This window comes from Acipenser ruthenus, chromosome 20, assembly GCF_902713425.1.
Source record: "Acipenser ruthenus chromosome 20, fAciRut3.2 maternal haplotype, whole genome shotgun sequence".
Taxonomy (NCBI): domain Eukaryota; kingdom Metazoa; phylum Chordata; class Actinopteri; order Acipenseriformes; family Acipenseridae; genus Acipenser; species Acipenser ruthenus.
Window position 1 is genome coordinate 16,113,133 of NC_081208.1, and position 22,652 is coordinate 16,135,784.

At 37.8% G+C, this 22,652-nt stretch overlaps 1 protein-coding gene across 2 annotated transcripts; it reads left to right on the forward strand.

The window, feature by feature from the left end:
• The first annotated feature begins 2,082 nt into the window (after nucleotides 1-2,082).
• Nucleotides 2,083-21,312, forward strand: LOC117425198 (uncharacterized). 2 transcript variants are annotated; one of them, XM_034041969.3, is made up of 10 exons: nucleotides 2,083-2,212; nucleotides 10,387-10,527; nucleotides 11,859-12,026; nucleotides 12,682-12,822; nucleotides 13,565-13,789; nucleotides 14,686-15,012; nucleotides 15,714-15,944; nucleotides 19,004-19,161; nucleotides 19,342-19,409; nucleotides 19,523-21,312. In XM_034041969.3, the coding sequence occupies exons 2-10, from the start codon at nucleotides 10,473-10,475 to the stop codon at nucleotides 19,584-19,586; spliced, it is 1,437 nt and encodes a 478-aa protein (XP_033897860.3). In that variant the 5' UTR covers nucleotides 2,083-2,212; nucleotides 10,387-10,472; the 3' UTR covers nucleotides 19,587-21,312. The 2 variants fall into 2 exon arrangements, with proteins under 2 accessions (XP_033897860.3, XP_033897859.3); XM_034041968.3 differs by having other exon boundaries at nucleotides 2,084-2,212; nucleotides 19,001-19,161.
• The last annotated feature ends 1,340 nt before the right edge of the window (nucleotides 21,313-22,652 follow it).

Consider the following 22,652-nt stretch of genomic DNA (forward strand, 5'->3'; position numbering starts at 1 on the left):
TGAGAGGATCAGGTATTCAAACTGTCTTTGTGTTGATGTGAGACTCCCTGCCATGCACACACTGTCATGATCATGAGAGGATCAGGTATTCAAACTGTCTTTGTGTTGATGTGAGACTCCCTGCCATGCACACACTGTCATGATCATGAGAGGATCAGGTATTCAAACTGTCTTTGTGTTGATGTGAGACTCCCTGCCATGCACACACTGTCATAGTCATGAGAGGATCAGGTATTCAAACTGTCTTTGTGTTGATGTGAGACTCCCTGCCATGCACACACTGTCATGATTGTGAGAGGATCAGGTATTCAAACTGTCTTTGTGTTGATGTGAGACTCCCTGCCATGCACACACTGTCATGATTGTGAGAGGATCAGGTATTCAAACTGTCTTTGTGTTGATGTGAGACTCCCTGCCATGCACACACTGTCATAATCATGAGAGGATCAGGTATTCAAACTGTCTTTGTGTTGATGTGAGACTCCCTGCCATGCACACACTGTCATGATTGTGAGAGGATCAGGTATTCAAACTGTCTTTGTGTTGATGTGAGACTCCCTGCCATGCACACACTGTCATGCGAGGAGGAGGAACACATTCATGGCCATATTATATCAGTAGGCTCTATTGAATTAAAAATAAGATTTTATATTAAATATGATTGGCAAGCAAAAAATAAAATGCGAGATGTTAACCAAAAATGAACAAACATATTTTTTTTAATTTTAGTGAAATAAAAAATAGAATAAAATAACAATAAAATGCTGTTATCAAACAACAACAATACTACAAATAATATTAATTACAGTAACATATAGATTTATTTCATTTCTGACACAACAAAATGACAAAAGCTAGCCAAAGAGAAATGGATGATTTTAAAACGATCAAAATACTGTTACTGTTTTGAAATAATAATAATAATAATAATAATAATAATAATAATAATAATAATAATAATAATAATCTGGCTAGATAACAGTATTAACTGCTTTTAAACAAACCAAAAAAGCAGCTTGTGAAAAAATCCTCTGAACTTCACTCTCATTGTTTTTAAATTATTATTATTATTATTATTATTATTATTATTATTATTATTATTATTGCTTTTTCGACCAATTTAATAGCTAATAGCATTATTAAGGACTTAATGATACATTAGAAATAATAAATTATTATTATTTGTTTATTATAAAACTAAAGTAAGATTTCACCTCAACTATCGAGTCGTTTCCTTGTGTTGAGAGGGAGGGTGAAGGAGTAACGGATTTGGAACTAAATACATTAATACAGACATTAAATTAGGTTTGTTTTTTAGCCAGTTTACTATAGTTTTTTTCCAGGTACTTTTGGCTTTTCTATATATACAACTCCAAAATGATTCCACACAATGAACTCTCACAAAACAGCTACCGGCAGTTGCTTTTTCAAGACAGCCCAGCAGCGCAACGCCCACAAAACCACCTGATTTCTCGTTATCCAATGACGAAACAAAAATACAAAAACGGTTCTTAATAGCGTCATCGGTGGGCTTCTCTGTAGTGTAGTTTTCAAAGCATTCCATTATTTTAAATAGGAGAATAACAGCGGTTCAGAGTTAAGCATGTGACGGCAGCAGTATTGAAGCGCGTGTGTGGAGTTGTCTTTTTCAAAGTGTGCCAACCTTCATTTTTGGGGCCCCGGGGTGTCAGTCTATATGTAACACTTGTGTTGCGCTGATATCAATAGTGACGAAACTAAGTAAAAGCATTATTAAACACAGGGTATTGGAAGAATGTGAGAGTGTAATTGAAAGCTGAATTCTCCAGTAATGATGGAGGGCAGGAAAGGCATCGGAGATACAATAAAGAGGAGGGAAGTGGGGTTTAAAACGTTGCTGACGCCGGTGAAACGGGTTCTGTAGATAATTAGGGATAGGGGGTCTGTTTTGAAATACATTTAAGAAAGACCTTTCATTCTAAATGATGAAAATGCATAGCAATTACAATGTATGGATTGCATTGCACAATAAACTACTCACTCCCAATCGCTGCTGTAGATTTATTTAAAATGAAAGTAGAATAAACTTCCTGTTTGATTGGGTATGCCACAGTTTCCTATCACGAATGTGTGTGTGTGTGTATGTGTATGTGTGTGTGTCAGCGCGCACACAGTATCTTTTCACATCGCAGTCTCTCTGAATCCAGCTCCTCGCTTCCTTCTCATCACACAGGTAAGGATTTTCATTATTAATTCGATTGGGTTCTGGCCGTGCTTAAATAACGAACCCATCCTGACCGGTACTTCTGAAATGTAGCGAGACATCAAACAGCGCTCCGGCCATTCCAATGGGATACTTCTTACAAACTATTAAACACACCGCAACGAGGCTGAAGCAGATCCGTTAAAGGGTCAACATCCAGTTAGTTAAAAATAATAATAATAATAATAATAATAATAAAAAAAAATCTCAAAAGAACCATATACATATAATGAAGAAAACTCATTATTTAATAATTAGATATGTATACAAATATATAATGTATAATCCTATATAAATATGATATAATATAAAGTACCAAATGCATATATATATATATATATATATATATATATATATATATATATATATATATATATATATATATATATATATATATATAAAATAGGAACTGCATTTGGTACTTTATATATTGCATGGCTTAGTTAGATTTAAAAATATATAGATTTGAAGTGTTTTTTTCCCCGGGACTGTACTGATGATAAGCAGAATTAACAGATTCAGCTACTTATACTACCAAGCTTTAGGTGAAACACATAATCGGTCGAACTAATTATAAATCTCCGGTCAATTTCGTGTATAAGCATGAAATCAATAAGATTATATAGAGAGAGATATAGATGTTGCAGCAAAGAGACAAGCAAGATGTCGGAGCTCTTCTTCATGAGGAAGGACTGAAGGCTGCAGCTCAACAGGGCCTGTGTTTAACTAAGAGAAGATCTTTCTATAATTATACACGATGAAGAATAGAGGGAACGGACTGAATAACTCCTGGTGCTCACTTTGTTAGACTGAAATCCTCACAGAACAATACAGATCTACCCTGACGCGACTCTACTTGTTTATATTGAGGCGATAAAACAGGGTTACAGTATCGAGAGGGGAGGGCTAATTCATACGGCTTTGTTTTAAAATGTTGTATTTGTATGTATTCATACACATGTGTATAAGCCATAATAATAATAATAATAATAATAATAATAATAATAATAATAATAATAATAATAATAATAATAATGTTTACGATGCCGTGAATTGAGTATCCTAATCGCACCAGTCTGAATTATCATGTATAAAAATTCAAAATACAACCCAAATAGGATCTTTGATGACAAACTATTAAAAAAAAACAAAAAATTAAAATTAAATCAATGTTGACGTTTTCGGTGGTGTATTTCTTGTTTAACTGTATGTTTTTTGTTTTAATAAATAAAAATAAAAAATATATATTTATTGGAATTTAGGCAGAAGAACTCTTTATGTCTTTGTGCGTCATTTTTTCTATATATTTTTCAGTTTTGCACAACATGAAAACTGCTTTTTATTAATTAAATACATGTTGATATTGCTGAGCGTGTTCTAGACACTAGTCTAGATCAGTTTCGCGAATAACAAACTGGATTTAATCGTAAAAATCGGGTTTAAAGAACGTTCACTCTTCGTGCCTTCCTCACTGCAAAGTGTTCGATCTGCAGCAGATTTTTTGTAAGCTTCGTTTTCTATCGTAGACTCGGTGTAAGTTAATAAACACAGACGCAAAGCCAATGTGGTTTATTAATTCAACTTGTAAAACGACTTGTAAAACGACTATATATACCAATACGATGTCGTATCACACCGACGTCGGGAGCACAATATACGATATTAGAAGTACAGTAAAATGTTGCTCACACTACGTGCTCATATTACCACCAACACCAGTTTACTAGGCTTATAAAAACAGCAGGACCACAGCCATCTCCCTCATTGAACCGTGAGAAACATGGCTGCTCTATGTGTATTTAAGACTGGACAGACAAGAGCATCGGAAGATGTAAACGCAATATTTTTAACATGTTTCCTGTATGTATTTATTTATTTATTTATTTATTTATTTATTTATTATTATTATTATTATTATTATTATTATTATTATTATTATTATTATTATTATTATTATTATTTTGTCGCTTTGAGGTACTGTGGTATGAAAGGCGCTTTAGAAATAAATACAATTACAAATTAAAATTGATCAGGAAATTGTATTGAACCGCTTGAAGAGGGAGGGTATGTAATAGACCTCTTCACAATGCCAATGAGCTCTCTTCTGCGGCGGAGAGTGGGTAAGGTTAAGGTTACGGTTAGGGTTAGTGAACTGGCCTCCACCTGACCGAATTTTCAGTCGATTGAATGGGACGTCATCTGAAAAATCATCATCTCAATCTAACAGAACGCTCTAACACACAATTCCCTTAATAATTAGACTCATTATGTTTTGTTATTTAAATGTGTCGGATGTGTTTTAAGATATGTACTAATTATTTTTATATATTCAATTAAATAACTTTATCAGTAACACAATGCTTTGTTTATCGTGCCGTTCCAAACGTACATTACATGTTGATATATAGAATTACGTACACAGCATCAATTAGATAGACAAGGGGTGTTAGGGCTCTTATCCCTATAGTTTCTGTCTCGTATACTAATAATTACGCAAATATGATTTTCAAGAGCATTCAAAATCCATTCCTGTGTTGCGTGGTGCGGGTATTTTCAGACATGAGGACAAGTTGATGGTTATCCGTTGTTTTGAACCAGGACATCAGCTGTTCCAGTGAAATATAGAAACGGTATGACTGATCAAATTAGCAGATGAAAAATGATCGAAAGACCTAGAACGAGCTACTGTTGCATCCTGCCTATATTCATCAAGCGTTTCCCGTAAATCCGGTGTTAGCATTATTTTTTCTGAAGGCTACAAACGTCCACATAAGACGTAAAATGTATCAAGAACGATTTGCTCATACACGGCTGTGCGCTGCGCTGTGACTTATTGTATTTTAACTTTCGTTTGTATTTTATTCCATTTAGAAAAAGTGTCGGAAACAGCGAATTTGCGGAAAACGCTTGATGAATGTAGGCCACTCACCGTAAACATGCAGCATTTATATTGTATTTAAAAATAAACACATGTATCAACGCATCAGGATATATATTTAAAAAATATATATTACAAATTTATAGCGTTGTATAGGCTATATTAAAATCACAGCATGAATAATATATGCTGTGGTGACACATGTATTTTTGGTGTATTAACATATTTGTACTTTAACATATTACGAATATTTAATCCATACTTTAAGAACATAAGAACGTTTACAAATGAGAGGAGGCCATTCAGCCCATCTTGCTCATTTGGTTGTTAGTAGCTTATTGATCCCAGAATCTCATCAAGCAGCTTCTTGAAGGATCCCAGGGTGTCAGCTTCAACAACATTACCGGGGAGTTGGTTCCAGGCCCTCACAATTCTCTGTGTATAAAGTGCCTCCTATTTTCTGTTCTGAATGCCCCTTTATCTAATCTCCATTTGTGACCCCTGGTCCTTGTTTCTTTTTGCAGGTCAAAAAACTCCCCTGGGTCGACATTGTCTATACCTTTTAGGATTTTGAATACTTGAAATAGATACCTGTATCAATATATATATATATATATATATATATATATATATATATATATATATATATATATATATATATATATATATATATATATATATATATATATATTATATACACACACACACACACACGATGTCGAAAGGTGAAATACGAATGACGTTGCGTGCGTGCGTGCGTTTGTGTGTGTGTGTGTGTGTGTGTTTATAAGTGTTCGAGATAACTTGTCGTAAGACCTTTCATATTTGCACTTACACCTTTGCGATATAGAAACGAGCCTGTGGTGCTGGGATAGCAAGGTATATAATTTAAACCGTCTGTATATTAAAAAACACATCTCCAAACGACTCAACAGTATTGAATCAAATCAACAACATGTATAGTTTAGCAATATCATCAGGTTACTCGAGTTATATGAAAGAAAGAAAGAAAGAAAGAAAGAAAGAAAGAAAGAAAGAAAGAACCCCCCTTCCCCTCCACCGATCGGCAGGGTGGGCTCGCAGTGCTGTACGCGGGGGTCTGCGGTTCAAATCAGTGCGCAGACCCGCTTCTGTGTGCAGGAAGCTGGGGGCTCACATCCAGAAATCTGCAGCAACGAGAGGGGTTGGATTCTAAACCCTTTGATTTTGTGTAACCAGGTTTACCAAAAGTTTCTGAATTCTATGAAAATAAATCGACGCAGTTATTTCCGACCGCATCTTAGTGCGCTTAATCCTGCTCTGTACCCGACTCTGTAAAGACGCGTCAGGAGTGCGTAATTATGAGGCAGAAAATGGTTTCCCGTTAACGACTCAAACCTAAAATATGTCCCTCCAGTAAGTATTAGGACGGTGGCTGCTTATCCAGTTATAATGAAACCTGCATTATTTTACGAAAATATTTGATTGATTTATAAACTGGGGGTTTAAGAAGGATGTCTCGCCAATACATTTTAACAATAGCTTATATTTATAGAACTACTGTCCAATTGTGATGAAACTATAAGGTTCATCTTTAGCAGTTACATTTTTACACACACGCATATAAATATTATATATTTGTATAGATATATAATTATAAAATAATGAGTTTTCAGTTTGTCAGTTACTTTTCTTCTTCATTATATGTATAGTGTTCTTTTGAGAAATGGAAATCACACTGAATTTAACGAGTCTGTACTATAACATCCCACATACAGGTGGCATTGATGCTGTCCATTTTTATTGAAATTCTAGACCCATTGAAGACAGCACTCCACCTTCTGCTTTTATCTTGGAATTACTGGACTTGAACTCGAATTATTTTGTATTTGAAGGGTACGACAATGGGATCAACCTCTGCACCAAGCTATGCAAACTTATATATGGGATGTTGGGAAAAAAAAGTTAATTTTCCTTTTTGCCTTTTATTGTTTTATGGAAACGATAAGGAAATAATACAGGACAAACCACCCTTGATAACATTTAAACGTGCAAGAAATTTAAAGGACACACTTGTTCGTTCATTCAGTCCTAAATTGGATCCTCCACAAACTTGGTTATCAAAAAATCCCCCCAATGGTAATTATTAATGTGGCCATTGTATTCACTGGTCAAATACTACAAACACTATATATATATATATATATATATATATATATATATATATATATATATATATATATATATATATATATATATATATATATAATATTACTGTGAAATAAGGCCAGCTATATATCTGTATGAATGCAGCTGCAACTTTTGTAAATTCTGATCCTGATTTTTGATTTTTGTTTTTTGTTTTATTATACTGATTAAGGTCATTCATGCTTTCCAACTGATGAGTGGACCTCATTAATATGGAATAACTAATATAATCTTAGCTTCTTCTGCACATCCATCTGATTGTAAACAATTGTAATAATTGTTAATTGGACCTACTCTTGAGTTTTGAACGGTATTTTTTTTATGCATTTTTTCCCAGGACAAGGCACCCCGGTTGAGAAGAGTTTGTAAACATTCTTTTAGTGCTGGTATACACAGCCTAAATATAGGCTATATATAGGCTGTGCAAAAAGTCTTAGACATGTCGCATTTTTCTACTCTGATGCATTATGAGCCTAAACAATTTACTCAAAGCCTCCACTAGTGTTTTCTACTATTATAACAACCTTGACCTGCATAAAGAAGAAAAACATTGAGTGAAATAGCTCGCATCACTCGATTTTCAAGGTGTGGTATCCGAAACATAATCAACAAGTACAGAGAAACATCATATGTAATTAAAAAAGCCAGGACTGGAAGACCTGAAAAGCTGTCTAACAAGGATGAGCAATACTTGAAGATAATATCCTTAAGGAATAGAAAGAAGACAAGCGTTGAATTGACAACAGAACTGGCAGAAGGCACAGGTGTCTTTCTCCAACTATCAACAGTACGAAGATCACTCTTGAAATCAGGACTTAAAGGATGTGTTGCAGTAAGAGCACCTCTGTTAAGAAAGGGGAACAAGACTAAAAGGCTAAAGTATGCACAAGAACACAGAAATTGGACTATGGAACAATGGTCAAAGGTGCTTTGGACAGTTGATGGATGGATAACGACATCTGTGCCTTCTGCCAGTTCTGTTGTCAATTCAACGCTTGTCTTCTTTCTATTCCTTAAGGATATTATCTTCAAGTATTGCTCATCCTTGTTAGACAGCTTTTCAGGTCTTCCAGTCCTGGCTTTGTCAATTACAGATGATGTTTCTCTGTACTTGTTGATTATGCTTCGGATACCACACTTTGAAAATCGAGTGATGCAAGCTATTTCACTCAATGTTTTTCATCTTTATGCAGGTCAAGGTTGGTATAATAGTAGAAAACACTAGTGGAGGCTTTGAGTAAATTGTTGATGCTCATAATTCATCACAGTAGAAAAATACAATATGTCTGAGACTTTTTGCACAGCAGTGTATATATCTATATATCTATTCTTCGACACAATGTATTTGTGCTAAACACAGGAGTTGTTTTTTTCAAATTAACTCCTATTTTTTGAAAAGGAAAAATTCTGTGTTACAAAACAGAAAAACAACCAATCTGAGAGAGAGAGAGAGAGAGAGAGAGAGAGAGAGAGAGAGAGAGAGAGAGAGAGAGAGAGAGCTCTGAAGAGACCTCTATTCCATCTACAGCACAGTTGTTTGGTTTTGTAAACAGAATCGTGCTGTTAACCACCTTTCAAAACATATGAGTTAATAAGAGACTGGAAGGCGTCCGCTTTCATACCAGCATCGTGTGATTAAAAGAAACACCGACACTCTGACACTGTACAGATGCAGTGTGCTGCGCTTGCTCAACATGCACACAGCATAACCGCAGAGAGTCTGAACTCAGCCCTGTTAGAAGCGCGCACACATACACATTCTGCTCTGAGTTCTGCAGTCTGAATTCAAACCACATCAAGACACTCTAAGAATGATCAGACGTGACACAGAGCAGGAAGGACTGGGGCTGAGCTCGCTCTTTGATAAACGCAGAGTTCTACAGTAGAAACATCCGACTCCTGCACTCCTTTTCACTTTATAAGGAAACATTTTTATAAACTAAAAGTGCAGCTTTGTATCATTTTTAGGATTCAGTGAGGCTTCAGTTTCTTATTTTATCTGTTATATTCTAAAAGCGGTTCACAAAATTAAAGTTATCATCACAATATAGTTAAAGAGACAATTTAAATAACAGGTAGATGGCAGTTAAAAATGCTTCAAAAATGCCAAACAGTCTGTCCTCAGAGGATGCCAATGGCACTTAATGGCTATTGTGTTCATCGTGTTGACAACTGCATCCTGTTTCACTCGTCACATAAAAACAGCGTCACTGAACCGCGGGAGGTGTCTCTCTCAACCTCTAGGGGGCGCGGTGAGCGTCCTAATAATACAGTAATTATAGTAATAATAAAAAACAAATACACGAGTTAAGACATATGTTCTATACCTGATAACTACAGGGAACTTCAACGAGTAGACTAGGAAATAACACAGCAATAAAATACGAGATGTAGTCAAGATTCCTAAGAGACTCTTCATTGAGGAGGAGTCCTTCAGTTAGAGCTGGTTTGTTGTAAAACTGCGTTTTGGATATTTATTTAATTATAAAACAAACTGCAGGAGCGCAGGTTTTGGCATCCCAATGGAAGTGTACGGGTGAGATTTCTCACACAAAGCAAGGCATGCAAACAGAGATTTTTAAAACCCAGTTTGCTACCAAAATATTTTGTACTGTGTTTTATAACTCTTTCAAAACTGCCCACGCGTGCTCTACAGAGCAAATAGAAGGCATCGCGTGACGGGGAGATTTAGAAAACGATTTCATCAGCAAGAACCATTTCCAATAAACTGTAAAATGACAGCTAATGTAAATAACAACATTATTGTTATTTATTTTTTAGCAGACGCCCTTATCCAGGACGACTTATAATTGTTACAAGATATCACATTATACTGATATCGCATTATTTAAACATACAATTACCCATTTATACAGTTGGGTTTTTACTGGAGCAATCTAGGTAAAGTACCTTGCTCAAGGGTACAACAGCAGTGTTCCCCATCTGGGATTGAACCCGCAACCCTCCGGTCAACAGTCCAGAGCCCTAACCACTACTCCACACTGCTGCCCCCGCATGCAATCACCACATTTCTAATCGTGACGTGCATGTATCATTGAACTGTTTTGTGTTTGAACAGACCTGCTGCTGTGTTGTTCTGTGTTTGGAAACGTGTAAGAAATCTGGTCGAAGCTTGTGAAGAATCATACCGTTGGATTGTCCAACATGGGAAACGAGATGAAATCTGTCATGCGCGTTTGGCTAAAAATGTTCATTTTGGGTGAGTATTAACACTCGCTTCTTTCTTTCTTTCTTTCTTTCTTTCTTTCTTTCTTTCTTTCTTTCTTTCTTTCTTTCCACTTAACATGTTGGTATCCATGAATAGATAATCACCTCTTCTTCAAATGCACCCAGTCATTCTGCATTTGTTATCTGTTATTATTATTATTATTATTATTATTATTATTATTATTATTATTATTATTATTAATAACACATCTGTAGGGAGTGAGTATTGTGAATGGAAGCGCACTGGAGTGACAGTAACACATTATACTGGCAGCAATACAGAAACCTGCTCAACAATAAGCAATAAACATAGTATAGCAAAATCTCTCGCAACCCTTTTAAAAGCTTCCCATAGTAAAAGCATAGCAGAGTGTAATAACGTGCAATGGCAGCCTGGTAAAGCACATGTAAGCATTGTAAAGACCAGAAAGTTATGGTAAAGCATATTAAAAAAACATAGCAAACCAAGATCAACTAACCCTTATAAAAGTTTCCCATAGTAAAAGCATAGGTAAGCATTGTAAAGCACAGAGAGGTATGCTAAAGCACAGGGAAGCATTGTAAAGAACAGAGAGGTATGGTAAAGCATAGGTAAGCATTGTAAAGCACAGAGAGGTATGCTAAAGCACAGGGAAGCATTGTAAAGCACAGAGAGGTATGGTAAAGCATAGGGAAGCATTGTAAAGCACAGAGAGGTCTGGTAAAGCATAGGGAAGCATTGTAAAGCACAGAGAGGTATGGTAAAGCATAGGGAAGCATTGTAAAGAACAGAGAGGTATGGTAAAGTATAGGGAAGCATTGTAAAGAACAGATATTTAAAAACATAGCAAACCTGGGTAAACTATGCTATATTAAACATTATAACCATGGGAATACTGCAAAATGACAACATAAATCAACTGTGGTAAACTTCTTTAAGTAGTATCCAGGGGGCGTGACTGCAAGGCTGAATTTAACACAGGATTGCTGACGTCTGCTTAATAAACTAATCAAATCAGATTCTTTCAACTACGGTATTAAAGGGATCGGCTTTTAAATAAAGGCAAATGTTTTTAATTAAAGTGTAATGCTTTTAATTAAAGGGTAATGCTTTTAATTAAAGGGTAATGCTTTTAATTAAAGGGTAATGTTTTTAATTAAAGTGTAATGCTTTTAATTAAAGGGTAAAGTTTTTAATTAAAAGGTACTGCTGTCCCTGTGTATTGGAGTACTCTGGCTCACCCCCAGTGTAAACCAGTTATCTCACACCAGGACCTCTTGATAAAATGACTGTGTTCAACGAATACGCACGTTAATCCTTGTATAATTCTGTATGCTTTGCAGGATTCTTACAGGCAGCTTCCTATGGAAACATATACGTATCTAAGAAGAGCGTGGTCACGTTGCCTTGTGATGTGAAACCACAGACACAAGTAGCATGGAGCTATAAGAAAGATGTTTCTTCTGCATACACCAACATTGTCAAGAATGTAGGAAGAAACACACTGTTTGGTAGGTTACCTTGATACCAGACCACCTCTGCTCGTCTGTGCAGCTTGAAGGGGAGAGGAATTATTTAGTCCCCCATGCTTTGCCCCACTATTGAGACTTCTTTCTTTCTTTCTTTCTTTCTTTCTTTCTTTCTTTCTTTCTTTCTTTCTTTCTTTTTCACTAAATATCTTGGTGCCCTGAGTTGATAATCGTCTCCTCTTCAAATACATGCAACACATTTTTTTGAGTGAGCGAGCAAGCCGTCCCACAAGTGCAGTAGCACCTGAAATATTCTGTATTCAGAAACAATTAAAGCAGGACCACTGGGGGGGACACCTGTTCTTTGTTTTACCCCCAAAAATGTGTTTCTGGAAAAGCGACTGATCAACCAACCTTGTGCAAGTCTGAGCAGTCCTTCCCCAGTGCAGAACCCAGCCTCTGTGCGTTCACTCACGGCTCCAGTGCTTGTTCAGGGGAGTGTTCGCAGTGTTTATTGATAACTCTCCTTTTCCCATCAACTATGGTTCTATCTTAAATTACAGTATTGTTTTTTGAAATAGGTAAAGATATCTTGTTAGCTAGCAGCTTCCTGAGGACTGGCAGTGCTTGTAAAACTGGCCCCTGGCCACCCGACCCACCAAGGTTTTTATATTTTGCATTTTGTTTTATTTGCTAGGTACCACTCCAATGAAATCAAAATCCAGAATCCTCTCAAGTTCAGCCCTGCAGATACAGGATGTGGAGACAGGCTTCGCTGGTTTTTATCAATGCGAGATCTCTGGTATAAAGAAAGAGTACAACCTATTGGTCGTTTCTGGTAAGCAACGTCGAAAATAGTTTTTTTTTTGGGTGGGGGGATTCATTAGTGTTGCGCTCAGCAATGCAGCCTGTGCGACACCGATATGCTTCCCCGCCTCTCTTCAGAAGAGATTCTTAGTAATGACATATTAAAGAGGTTGGAAATGAACTTGTATAACTCTAAAAAGTAGTGACATCCACTGTCCAGTAGAGGGAGCCGGCTGATCTAACCCGTGTTACACATGTCTATCACTAAGAACTAGAACTGAAGAGCAGCTCCTTTAACTGGGCAAAACATCTTAATACAGACTATAATACAGAAACCATCTTAATACAGACTATAATACAGAAAACATCTTAATACAGACTATATTACAGAAAGCATCTTAATACAGACTATATTACAGAAAGCATCTTAATACAGACTATATTACAAAAAGCACAGTAATTGAGTCACAGCGATAGGAACCACTCTGAATGATGGCAAACATCACTGAAACTGAAGGCAGTGAAAGAATTATTACATCTTATGCTACTTTCTTATTGTTGTAGAAACTTTACTATGTCGACATGTTTGGTCTGTTTAATTCTAGCACAGTTTCTTCTTGGATATCTATAGTAACAAATAAAGTACTCTAAAACTCCCCAGATGATGCAGTCATTTCAGGGGGACCCCAGCTAGCGCTCTTGTGGTTTATGTCACTAGAAACCCTGGATGGAATGACAGCCTTGTTATGTACTTTATTCCTCGTATCTTCCAGTGGTTCCAGAGCACCCCGGCCCCTACCTGCAGTCTTCCTCGTTGAAGCTGGACTGTTTGGTCAGTGGCAGCTCCGGTGAGAGGCCAGTGTGGCTCCAGCCTGGCAGTGAGGAAGTGTGGAGTTCAAGCAGCACTCTGGAGATTGAAGAGTTAACAATGAGACACAGCGGGACCTGGAGGTGCAGAGTGGGGTCCTTTAAACTGGAGCAGAAAGTGGAGGTGCTGGGTGAGAATCGCTGGCTTCTTTCTTTCTTTCTTTCTTTCTTTCTTTCTTTCTTTCTTTCTGTCTTTCTGATAAAATAACATCAAAAACACAGATGGATAATTCTGTCATTGAAAATAATCATTATCTACTGCTCAAATGTGAACTGTTAAGAGCTGATGAAAATTTTGTATTTATATATATATATATATATATATATATATATATATATATATATATATATATATATATATATATATATAACTTTATCATTCATGTGTAACTCTAAACCCACAACCCATACCCATACCATTAGTGAGAATTATAAGAGGAATATTAGGATAACAAATGTTACATTTTCTAAAAGTCCCTGTAGAAAGCCAACAGTAATATATTTCATACGTCTATTTTTCTAGTTCATTTCTAAGTGGTATTTTCGACCTCACTTTGGAATCTAGATGAGAAGCTGGTGTGGTTGCTTCCTGTGTGTTGGTCAGACTCTCTGCAATCTCCCAGGATGCAGCAGTTTATCAGTGGGGTTGTGGTTCAGTGATAATGTTGCCATTTTTATTAAGAGGGATTTTTTGGTTAGCCCTCATTAAAATTGAGGGTAACACTTTACATTAAGTGTCTCTAATTATTGTGTATTTACTTAGTAGTTACAGTAAATACATGTGGAATTACACATAATTCATTTAACCCTAACCCTTTTCTGATACAATTGTGTACTTGCATACGTCGTGCAAAAAGATTTATTCATTAAGTACAGTGTGACTCTGCATTGTAATGATGTGTAAGTGCACATGTATTTACTAAGCAACTACAAAGCAGATACACAGTAATTAGAGACACTGAATGAATTACAGATGTAAAGTGTTTCCAAGACGTGTTTGTCGAATGTCTGTATTTACATTCTGCAGGTATTCAAGCCGACCCTTCGTCTGGGATGCTCTCTGTTAAGAATGGGGGTTCAGTCTTCTTTCCTTGCGAGCTGAGCAGCAGCCTTACTGAACCCCAGTACCAGAGTGAGAGAGCGATCTGGAGTCGCGTTACACAGGAATCTCCCGCTGAACAGGAAATCCTTGAACTAAACAAACCGAACAAAAGGCCGTTATTGTCATCCTCCAAGGGGAACAACTCCATCAGCCTGAGCAAGGTCAGCCCTGTCGATGCTGGGAGGTACACGTGCCTTGTGCAAATCAACAGGGCTAAGATGAGTAAATCCTTCCAGTTAAACGTGCTGAGCGGTAAGTCAGATTCACACTGATCGCTCACAGCTGAGTGCTCTGGGCCTGATATACTGTCAAATGTCAGTACCCACAGTTCTGTATAACACTGTATGCACTAATGGCTAACTGCTCTGGGTCTTATATATGAGGGTGAGTTAGCTGACTATCTGTCGTTCTGTTTGCACTGCCGTGTGGTGTGAGGGTCACACAGTCACAGGGGTGCAGGTTCGCCTCCTGGCTGTGCTAAGTTGTGCTAAGTCGTTGGTCTGCGCTGGGGATTCTGAAGGGAGCGTCACATTGGATCTGGCGCTCCTGTGGGTTACGGAGGCAAAACCGTCAGGGACTGTTTCTCCTCATCATGCTACAGAGGAACCTGCTGGCCAGCGAGCTCAGAGCGGACAGGTCCAGGGCTGGCCTTTGTCCTCTAGAGGTTGGTAGCTCGCTGACATTCGCTCTCGAGTTCCTGTAGACGAGGAAGCTGGCTTGGTCGTGGGATCAGAGGATGCCCGCTGAACCTTCACTTCTCCTGAGCAGCTGTGTGGGGAATTGCTGCGGCGAAGGGGAAATAAATTGACATTCTAAACTGGGGACGAAATTGGGGGTAAAATAAATGGGCAAAAAAATAAATAAACAAAGATGTAGAATGTAGTGAGTTATCAAGTGACCGAGAAGGAATCCTAATGTAATCACTGATGCCCGCTGTGCTGTGCTTTGTTTAGTCGAGTCCAGCGGAGGTAACGTTGTATGCTGTCTGCACGGCAACGCATCAGGATTTCAAATGGAATGGAGCGACGCGGAGGGTCAGGCGAGAGACTTGCAGATGCAGCAGGGCGAAAGCAAGACCACACTGACCCTCCCCATGGCCCAGATGAACTCAACAGCATGGAAATGCAACTTATACCTGGGCAGCAAACTGCAAACTAGCATCGACTACACACCGGGCACAGCAGGCAAGCACAGCACACTCCTGCAGTCAGAGGCTAAAGTAAAACACAGTTCCCATGCACATAACGTATTCATTGTATACAGCAGTGTGCACATTTATTAGAACACCTCAAGATTTGTAATTTATATCTTAAATATTTACCTGAATGAAAACCTCTGAGGGTTAGAATTTCGTTCAGCAATCAGTGATATAGAAACAATAGACACTCGGGTGAAAATGTTAGACCACTTTGTTCTTTAATTAGGCTTCTAAAACAGAATGTTTAGATTCTGCAAGCTGATTGGCTGTTGAGGGTTTTTAAACTTACAGATGCATAGCACAATGTACGACGGAACTTATTTTTGCCTAAGCACAGCTTGATTAATACATTATCAATACACAACATATTAAATATACAGTGCCTTGCATAAGTATTCACCCCCCTTGAACTTTTCAAAATTTTGTAGTGTTACAACCTGGAATTAAAATGGATTTAATTTGGATTTTTACCATTTGATTTACACAATATACTTAACACTTTGAAGGTGCAAAATATTTTTTATTGTGACACAAAAGTTAATAAACAAATAAAAATACATTTGTTGGTTGCATAAGTATTCACCCCCCTGAGTCAATACTTTGTAGAAGCACCTTTGGCAGCAATTACAGATGTGAGTCTTTTTGGGTAAGTCTCTACCAGCTTTGCACATCTGGATCCTGCAATTTTTGCCCATTCTTCTTGGCAAAATTGTTCAAGCTCTGTCAAGTTGGATGGGGACCGTTGCTGAACAGCAATTTTCAAGTCTTGCCACAGATTCTCAATCGAATTGAGGTCTGGGCTTTGACTGGGCCATTCTAAGACATTCAGGTTCTTGTTTTTAAACCACTCCAGTGTAGCTTTGGCTGTGTGTTTAGGGTCATTGTCCTGCTGGAAGGTGAACCTCCACCCCAGTCCCAGGTCTCTTGCAGACTGAAACAGGTTTTCCTCTAGAATTTCCCTGTATTTGGCTCCATCCATCTTGCCCTCAATCCTGACCAGTTTCCCAGTCCCTGTCGATAAAAAGCATCCCCATAACATGATGCTGTCACCACCATGCTTCACCGTGGGGATGGTGTTCTCAGGGTGACGAGCAGTGTTGGTTTTGCGCCACACATAGCGTTTTGCGCTAAGGCCAAAAAGTTCAATTTTAGTCTCATCAGACCAGAGAACCTTTTTCCACATGTTTGCTGTGTCTCCCACGTGCCTTTTGGCAAAATCCAAACGGGATTTGATATGGGTTTTTTTCAGCAATGGCTTTCTTCTCGCCACTCTTCCATAAAGCCCAGCTTTGTGGAGCGTCCGGGTTATAGTTGTCCCATGGACGGTTTCTCCCATCTCAGCTGTGGATCTCTCCAGTTCCTTCAGAGTTACCATTGGCCTCTTGGTTGCTTCTCTGACTAATGCCCTCCTTACCTGGTCACTGAGTTTTGGTGGACGGCCTTCTCTAGGCAGAGTTGCAGTTGTGCCATATTCTTTCCATTTTTTAATAATGGATTTAACGGTGCTCCGGGGGATGTTCAAAGTTTGGGATATTTTTTTATAACCCAACCCTCATTAGTGCTTCTCCAGAACTTTATCCCGGACTTGTTTTGATAGCTCCTTGGTCTTCATGATGCTGTTTGTTTTTAAATATGCTCTCTTACAAACTCTGGGGTCTTCCATAAACAGGTGTATTTAATCTGAGATCATGTGACACTTTAATTGCACACAGGTGGACTCCATTCAACTAATTATGTGACTTCTGAAGGCAATTCGTTGCACCAGAGCTTATTTAGGGGTGTCACAGCATAGGGGGTGAATACTTATGCAATCAAGACTTTTCAGTTTTTTATTTGTAAATAATTTTGAAAAATATGTAGATTTTTTTCCCCACTTCGACATTATGGACTATTTTGTGTAGATCAGTGACAAAAAACTTAATTAAATCCATTTTAATTCCAGGTTGTAACACTACAAAATGTGGAAAAGTCCAAGGGATGTGAATACTTATGCAAGGCACTGTACACATTGGTGTGAGAGGTCTTTTAAAGTTTTTCAAAATGAGTGACGTTCCTTTTGTCACATTTGATCTTTTCAGAATCATGACAGCAGACAAGTGGTTAGGATTCCAAGAAGAAACACCCAGAGCCGTGGTTTAAAAAAGAAAGAAAAAAGTTTTAGAAGCTGGATAATACACTCCAGGGCTTGTGCGCTGTGTTGTGTAAGCATACAGCTTCACATCGTGCCTTCAACCCAACTACAGCCGTATGTTAATGCAAAACAACACACACCCTGTCCTGTGTTATCCTTTACATCTTAAACTACTTCTCAAAACTCTCATTCATTTTTAATTAATTTATTTTTAATTAGTGACATGTGTGGCCTATTAAAGTGGTCAATTAAATTAGACAATCATTCATTTGCATATTTTGATTATTTTCAGTTCCAGTGGTTTGATTTCATATGCACAATAAACTACAGAAGCAATGGGATGTTCTAATACATGTGCACACAACTGCAGGTCTCAAATGTGCAGTTTTGAAAGAAGCACATGTTAGAGCCAGGTGCATTTGAAAACATGATACCAGGTACTGCTCTAGGTTAAGGGAAAGTCTGTTTGCAAGCCGTCTGTCTTGTACTTCCTAGGTCATTTCACCTGGAGGATGTAACTGGCCCCACCCCTTCACTAGCTTCTTCCCTGTCAATAGCCAATCAGCTGTGTCCCCTTTTGACTGACATGCTTTCAGCCAGTAACATGCTCAGACCCACAAGACACTGCTGACCCAGGTAGTACAACTGCAAACAGATAACCAGAGAATAAGGCATAGAAACCGAGAACTTCCTTTAAACTAAAGTAAAACCAGATCTCATGTTTCAAAACGAAAATACATGTGTGGCATGGCATTATAATGTTTAGAAATACATTGAAAAGGACTTCCAGTGGAAACGTCTGTCATTGAATTTGTTGGGTTTCTTCTAGGATTTCTGAATTCTGCATGACTGGCGTGTAATAGTTCTGGATGAGATTCCACTGTTGTTTGTGTTGTTCTTCTCCCTGCCAGTAGATGACAGGAGCAGCAGCAACGTGGGCTTCAGAGGCTGGGTGGCAGCTGTTCTGAAGATGGAGCTGTGGGTTCTGATCTCAATCTGTGTGGGCGGAGTCATCCTGATTGCTCTCGTTGGCGTTGTCATCGGGCTGCTGGTGAGACGGCGCCACCTGAAGGTAAAATGAAGAACAACAACAAACCTGAATTAAGGAGTGCTGGCTGACCAATTATACACTCCCCCCCATTAAAGGAGTGCTAATCATATTTAAAATCCACTCTCTTACCTCTTATTAGCTTTATTAATGTTATCACTGGTCCCCTTTAAAGGCGTGCTAACTTTTCTTTTTCATTTCCAGAGACTGACTCGAAGAAGAAGGTTGCAAAAACAACCATTGACCCCGCGTCAGTACTGTCAATGTCAACGGTGAGTGAAAAGAACTTCAATTTCGAAGCCCACTCACGTGGCCGCCCTGTTTAATGGCCAAGCACATTCTTCAATGCTGCATCTTGACATGGCTATTTTCTGTTTATTTTTAGCAAAAGAACAAATAACGGATCTCGCAGAATGAACTCGTACCAGGAGGAAGACAGAGACTATTAATCTTCAACAAACTCTGAGATTTTAAACATGTTGCTTGTTTTCTTTACAGTTTGTGTTTATTTTGTGTCTGCCCTTTATTTTAGTGCTTTTAAGAAACCGGTTCTGAATTCTTAACTGATACTATAGTGAAGTGAATGGAGTATATTTTGGGGGCCACTGCACTTGTGGGACGGCTTGCTCGCTCACGCATTAAAATATTTTACATGTATTTGAAGAGGAGACAATTATCAATTCAGGGACACCAAGTTAAAGTGAGAAAGAAAGGAAGAAAAAAGAAAGCAAGGGGTCTGAGAAGCGGGGTAAAAAGGGGGTGAGCCACACAAATAAAAAAACTTTTTGTTAGGTGGAAATGCATCACTTAACATTTTTGCTTTTAAAGAACACAAATATGCTCCATAGTGTTTTCGCTTGCTATCTGCTCAGTGTAGTGACTGTTCTGGAAGATTGTAAGTAAATATCCACAATGTTATTTTACAGGTGTACATAGCTATGGTCTACTGCTCTGAAAAAAAAAAAAGTGTATTTTTTAATTTAAAAAGTTGGGGTCTGCTAATTCCGCTACTGGTGCATTACTGCAATATTTTTAGATGTGATTTTTTACATTTTTTTATATATAACTGTCAAATTAAGTACATGAAATACTTTTGGTACATTGAATGCTATATATAGACACATCACTCTCTCTCTCTCTCTCTCTCTCTCTCGTGATTTCTGGATGTTCTGAAGTGTTAATACAGAACCATACTTATTCTTTGTTTACTTGTTATGTGCTTATACCACTGAAAATAAAAACATTATAATACAGCGTGTTTTATTATTATTATTATTATTATTATTATTATTATTATTATTATTATTATTATTATTATCTGCATTTTTGATATTTAGAATATTTCTGCCAATACTGCAATAGTAGTGTTCTATCCCAAGGGCTCTCTTTATCATTGCTTTTTCTTTCCTATTTTGACTTTTCGTAGGTTTTTCTGACTTCGTAGACCTACCAGGGATGTATTAAAGTCATCTTCACTGCCGTAACCTAGTTTCATCCCTGCTGCAGTAGTTTAGTTACGACTTCATTTCAAACTACTTTTGTATGCAAATGTACGAATCTCATTATTATATCGACGTTTTGCACTTACCGTTGATGTATTATCATTTTTTCCTTTGTGCCTGTTATTTCACATTAGTTCTCACTGCCATAGATTCAACAAGCTGTTTGTATGTGAAAAAACTATATATACACACATGTACTGTAAGGCAGCAGGTTGAGTGAGACAGCAGGGAGGGGGTTAAAACCTCCCTGCGAGAGAATGTACCTTTGTTTGTTTGTTTGCTTTATTGTTTCATTTAATTTGCTAATTGTGTTATTGTTTAATTTAATTGTTTGTTAATTGTTTTATTAATAATGATCCCCTGCACCTGGCTATTATTGTAAATTAGAGCCAGGTGCAGGGTATTTAAAGAGAACAGTCAGTGTGCTCGAGGCTGCTGAGGAGAAGGAGGCAGAAAGGAGTGCTCTGCTTCCTGGCAGTCGTAAAGTAAGGTAAAAGTGTGCTGTGTTAAACCTGCGTAGGTAGTGTTGGCAGGCAAACGGCTTAGCCGTCCTGCTAGTTAGTGAGGGAAAAACTTGTGTAGTAAGCACTCCAAACAGAGTCAGGTTTTGTTTTGTGTGTTTTGTTTTCATTTTGTGTTCATTAAAGTATAGCGCAACCACGCTTAAAATCAAGTTCCTGTGTGTTGGGTCGTATTTTTAAAGGGGCAACGAACCCGAGTGGGTGAGTTCTTTTACAGTACATATATCAAGGGCGTTGTGTACATTGAGGCAGCTGAGGCCCACTTACATTTTTAAGAGTGGCATATAATCGACATGTTTTCATATTATTGTTATTTATTTGCCATTTCTTCGTAACGTTATTGTGATCTTAGGCTGTATATAAATTTCACAGCTGGGGTATTGAAACTTCGCGCCAAACAGACTTGTTCGCTCCTCGTTCTCATTGGTCAGTTTCCCTAGTTACGATGAGTGCAGCTCCAGAATTGGATCCAACATCTGTTTGTGATCCGACTCCAGTGAACTAGTATCAGCAATCTTACCAGTCCCAGCAGTGTCAGCACCAGTCTTGCCAGTCCCAGCAGTGTCAGCACCAGTCTTGCCAGTCCCAGCAGTGTCAGCACCAGTCTTGCCAGTCCCAGCAGTGTCAGCACCAGTCTTGCCAGTCCCAGCAGTGTCAGCACCAGTCTTACCAGTCCCAGCAGTGTCAGCACCAGTCTTACCAGTCCCAGTTGTAGCATCAGTGCCACCAGTCTCAGCATCAACTTCAGTAGCAGTGAACCAAATGCATGTCTCTCAATGAAGGTATAAACCCATCAACTGATTCATATGTATAAGTTTTGTTCTTCTTGTCCTTTTAATATCACGTGTTTCTAACAGTGTGAACAGAGTCATTTTAGGTCAGTGTTGTTTTTGCTGGGAGATTTGTTAAAAATAATAAGTATGTGTCATGAAATTTCAAACAACATCCAAGGTGGGTCATTGGGTAAAAAGAGTTAGTGACTTATATTACTTTGCAGTTTGCATTAATAGTCTCCAGACTTCATGAACAGGATATTCAGGGGGTTTTTTTTAGACAAAAATTAGATTCCTAGCCAAGCCCCTGTATATATATATATATATATATATATATATATATATATATATATATATATATATATATATATACACAGACGTGCTCAAATTTGTTGGTACCCCTCCACAAAAAACGAAGAATGCACAATTTTCTCTGAAATAACTTGAAACTGACAAAAGTAATTGGCATCCACCATTGTTTATTCCGTATTTAATAGAAATCATACTTTGCTTTTGATTTTTTATTCAACATAATATTGTAAATAAGAAAACAAATGAAAATGGCATGGACAAAAATGATGGGACCGCTAACCTAATATTTTGTTGCACAACCTTTAGAGGCAATCACTGCAATCAAACATTTTCTGTAGCTCTCAATGAGACTTCTGCACCAGTTAACAGGTAGTTTGGCCTACTCTTCCTGAGCAAACTGCTCCAGC

Coding starts and splice junctions, on each gene's coding strand:
- LOC117425198 (XM_034041968.3), top strand. CDS start 10,473: ATGGGAAACGAGATGAAATCTGTCATGCGCGTTTGGCTAAAAATGTTC. Junction 15,945..19,000: donor CTACACACCGGGCACAGCAG/GCAAGCACAGCA, acceptor TCTCCCTGCCAG/TAGATGACAGGAGCAGCAGC. Junction 19,162..19,341: donor TGAGACGGCGCCACCTGAAG/GTAAAATGAAGA, acceptor TTTCATTTCCAG/AGACTGACTCGAAGAAGAAG.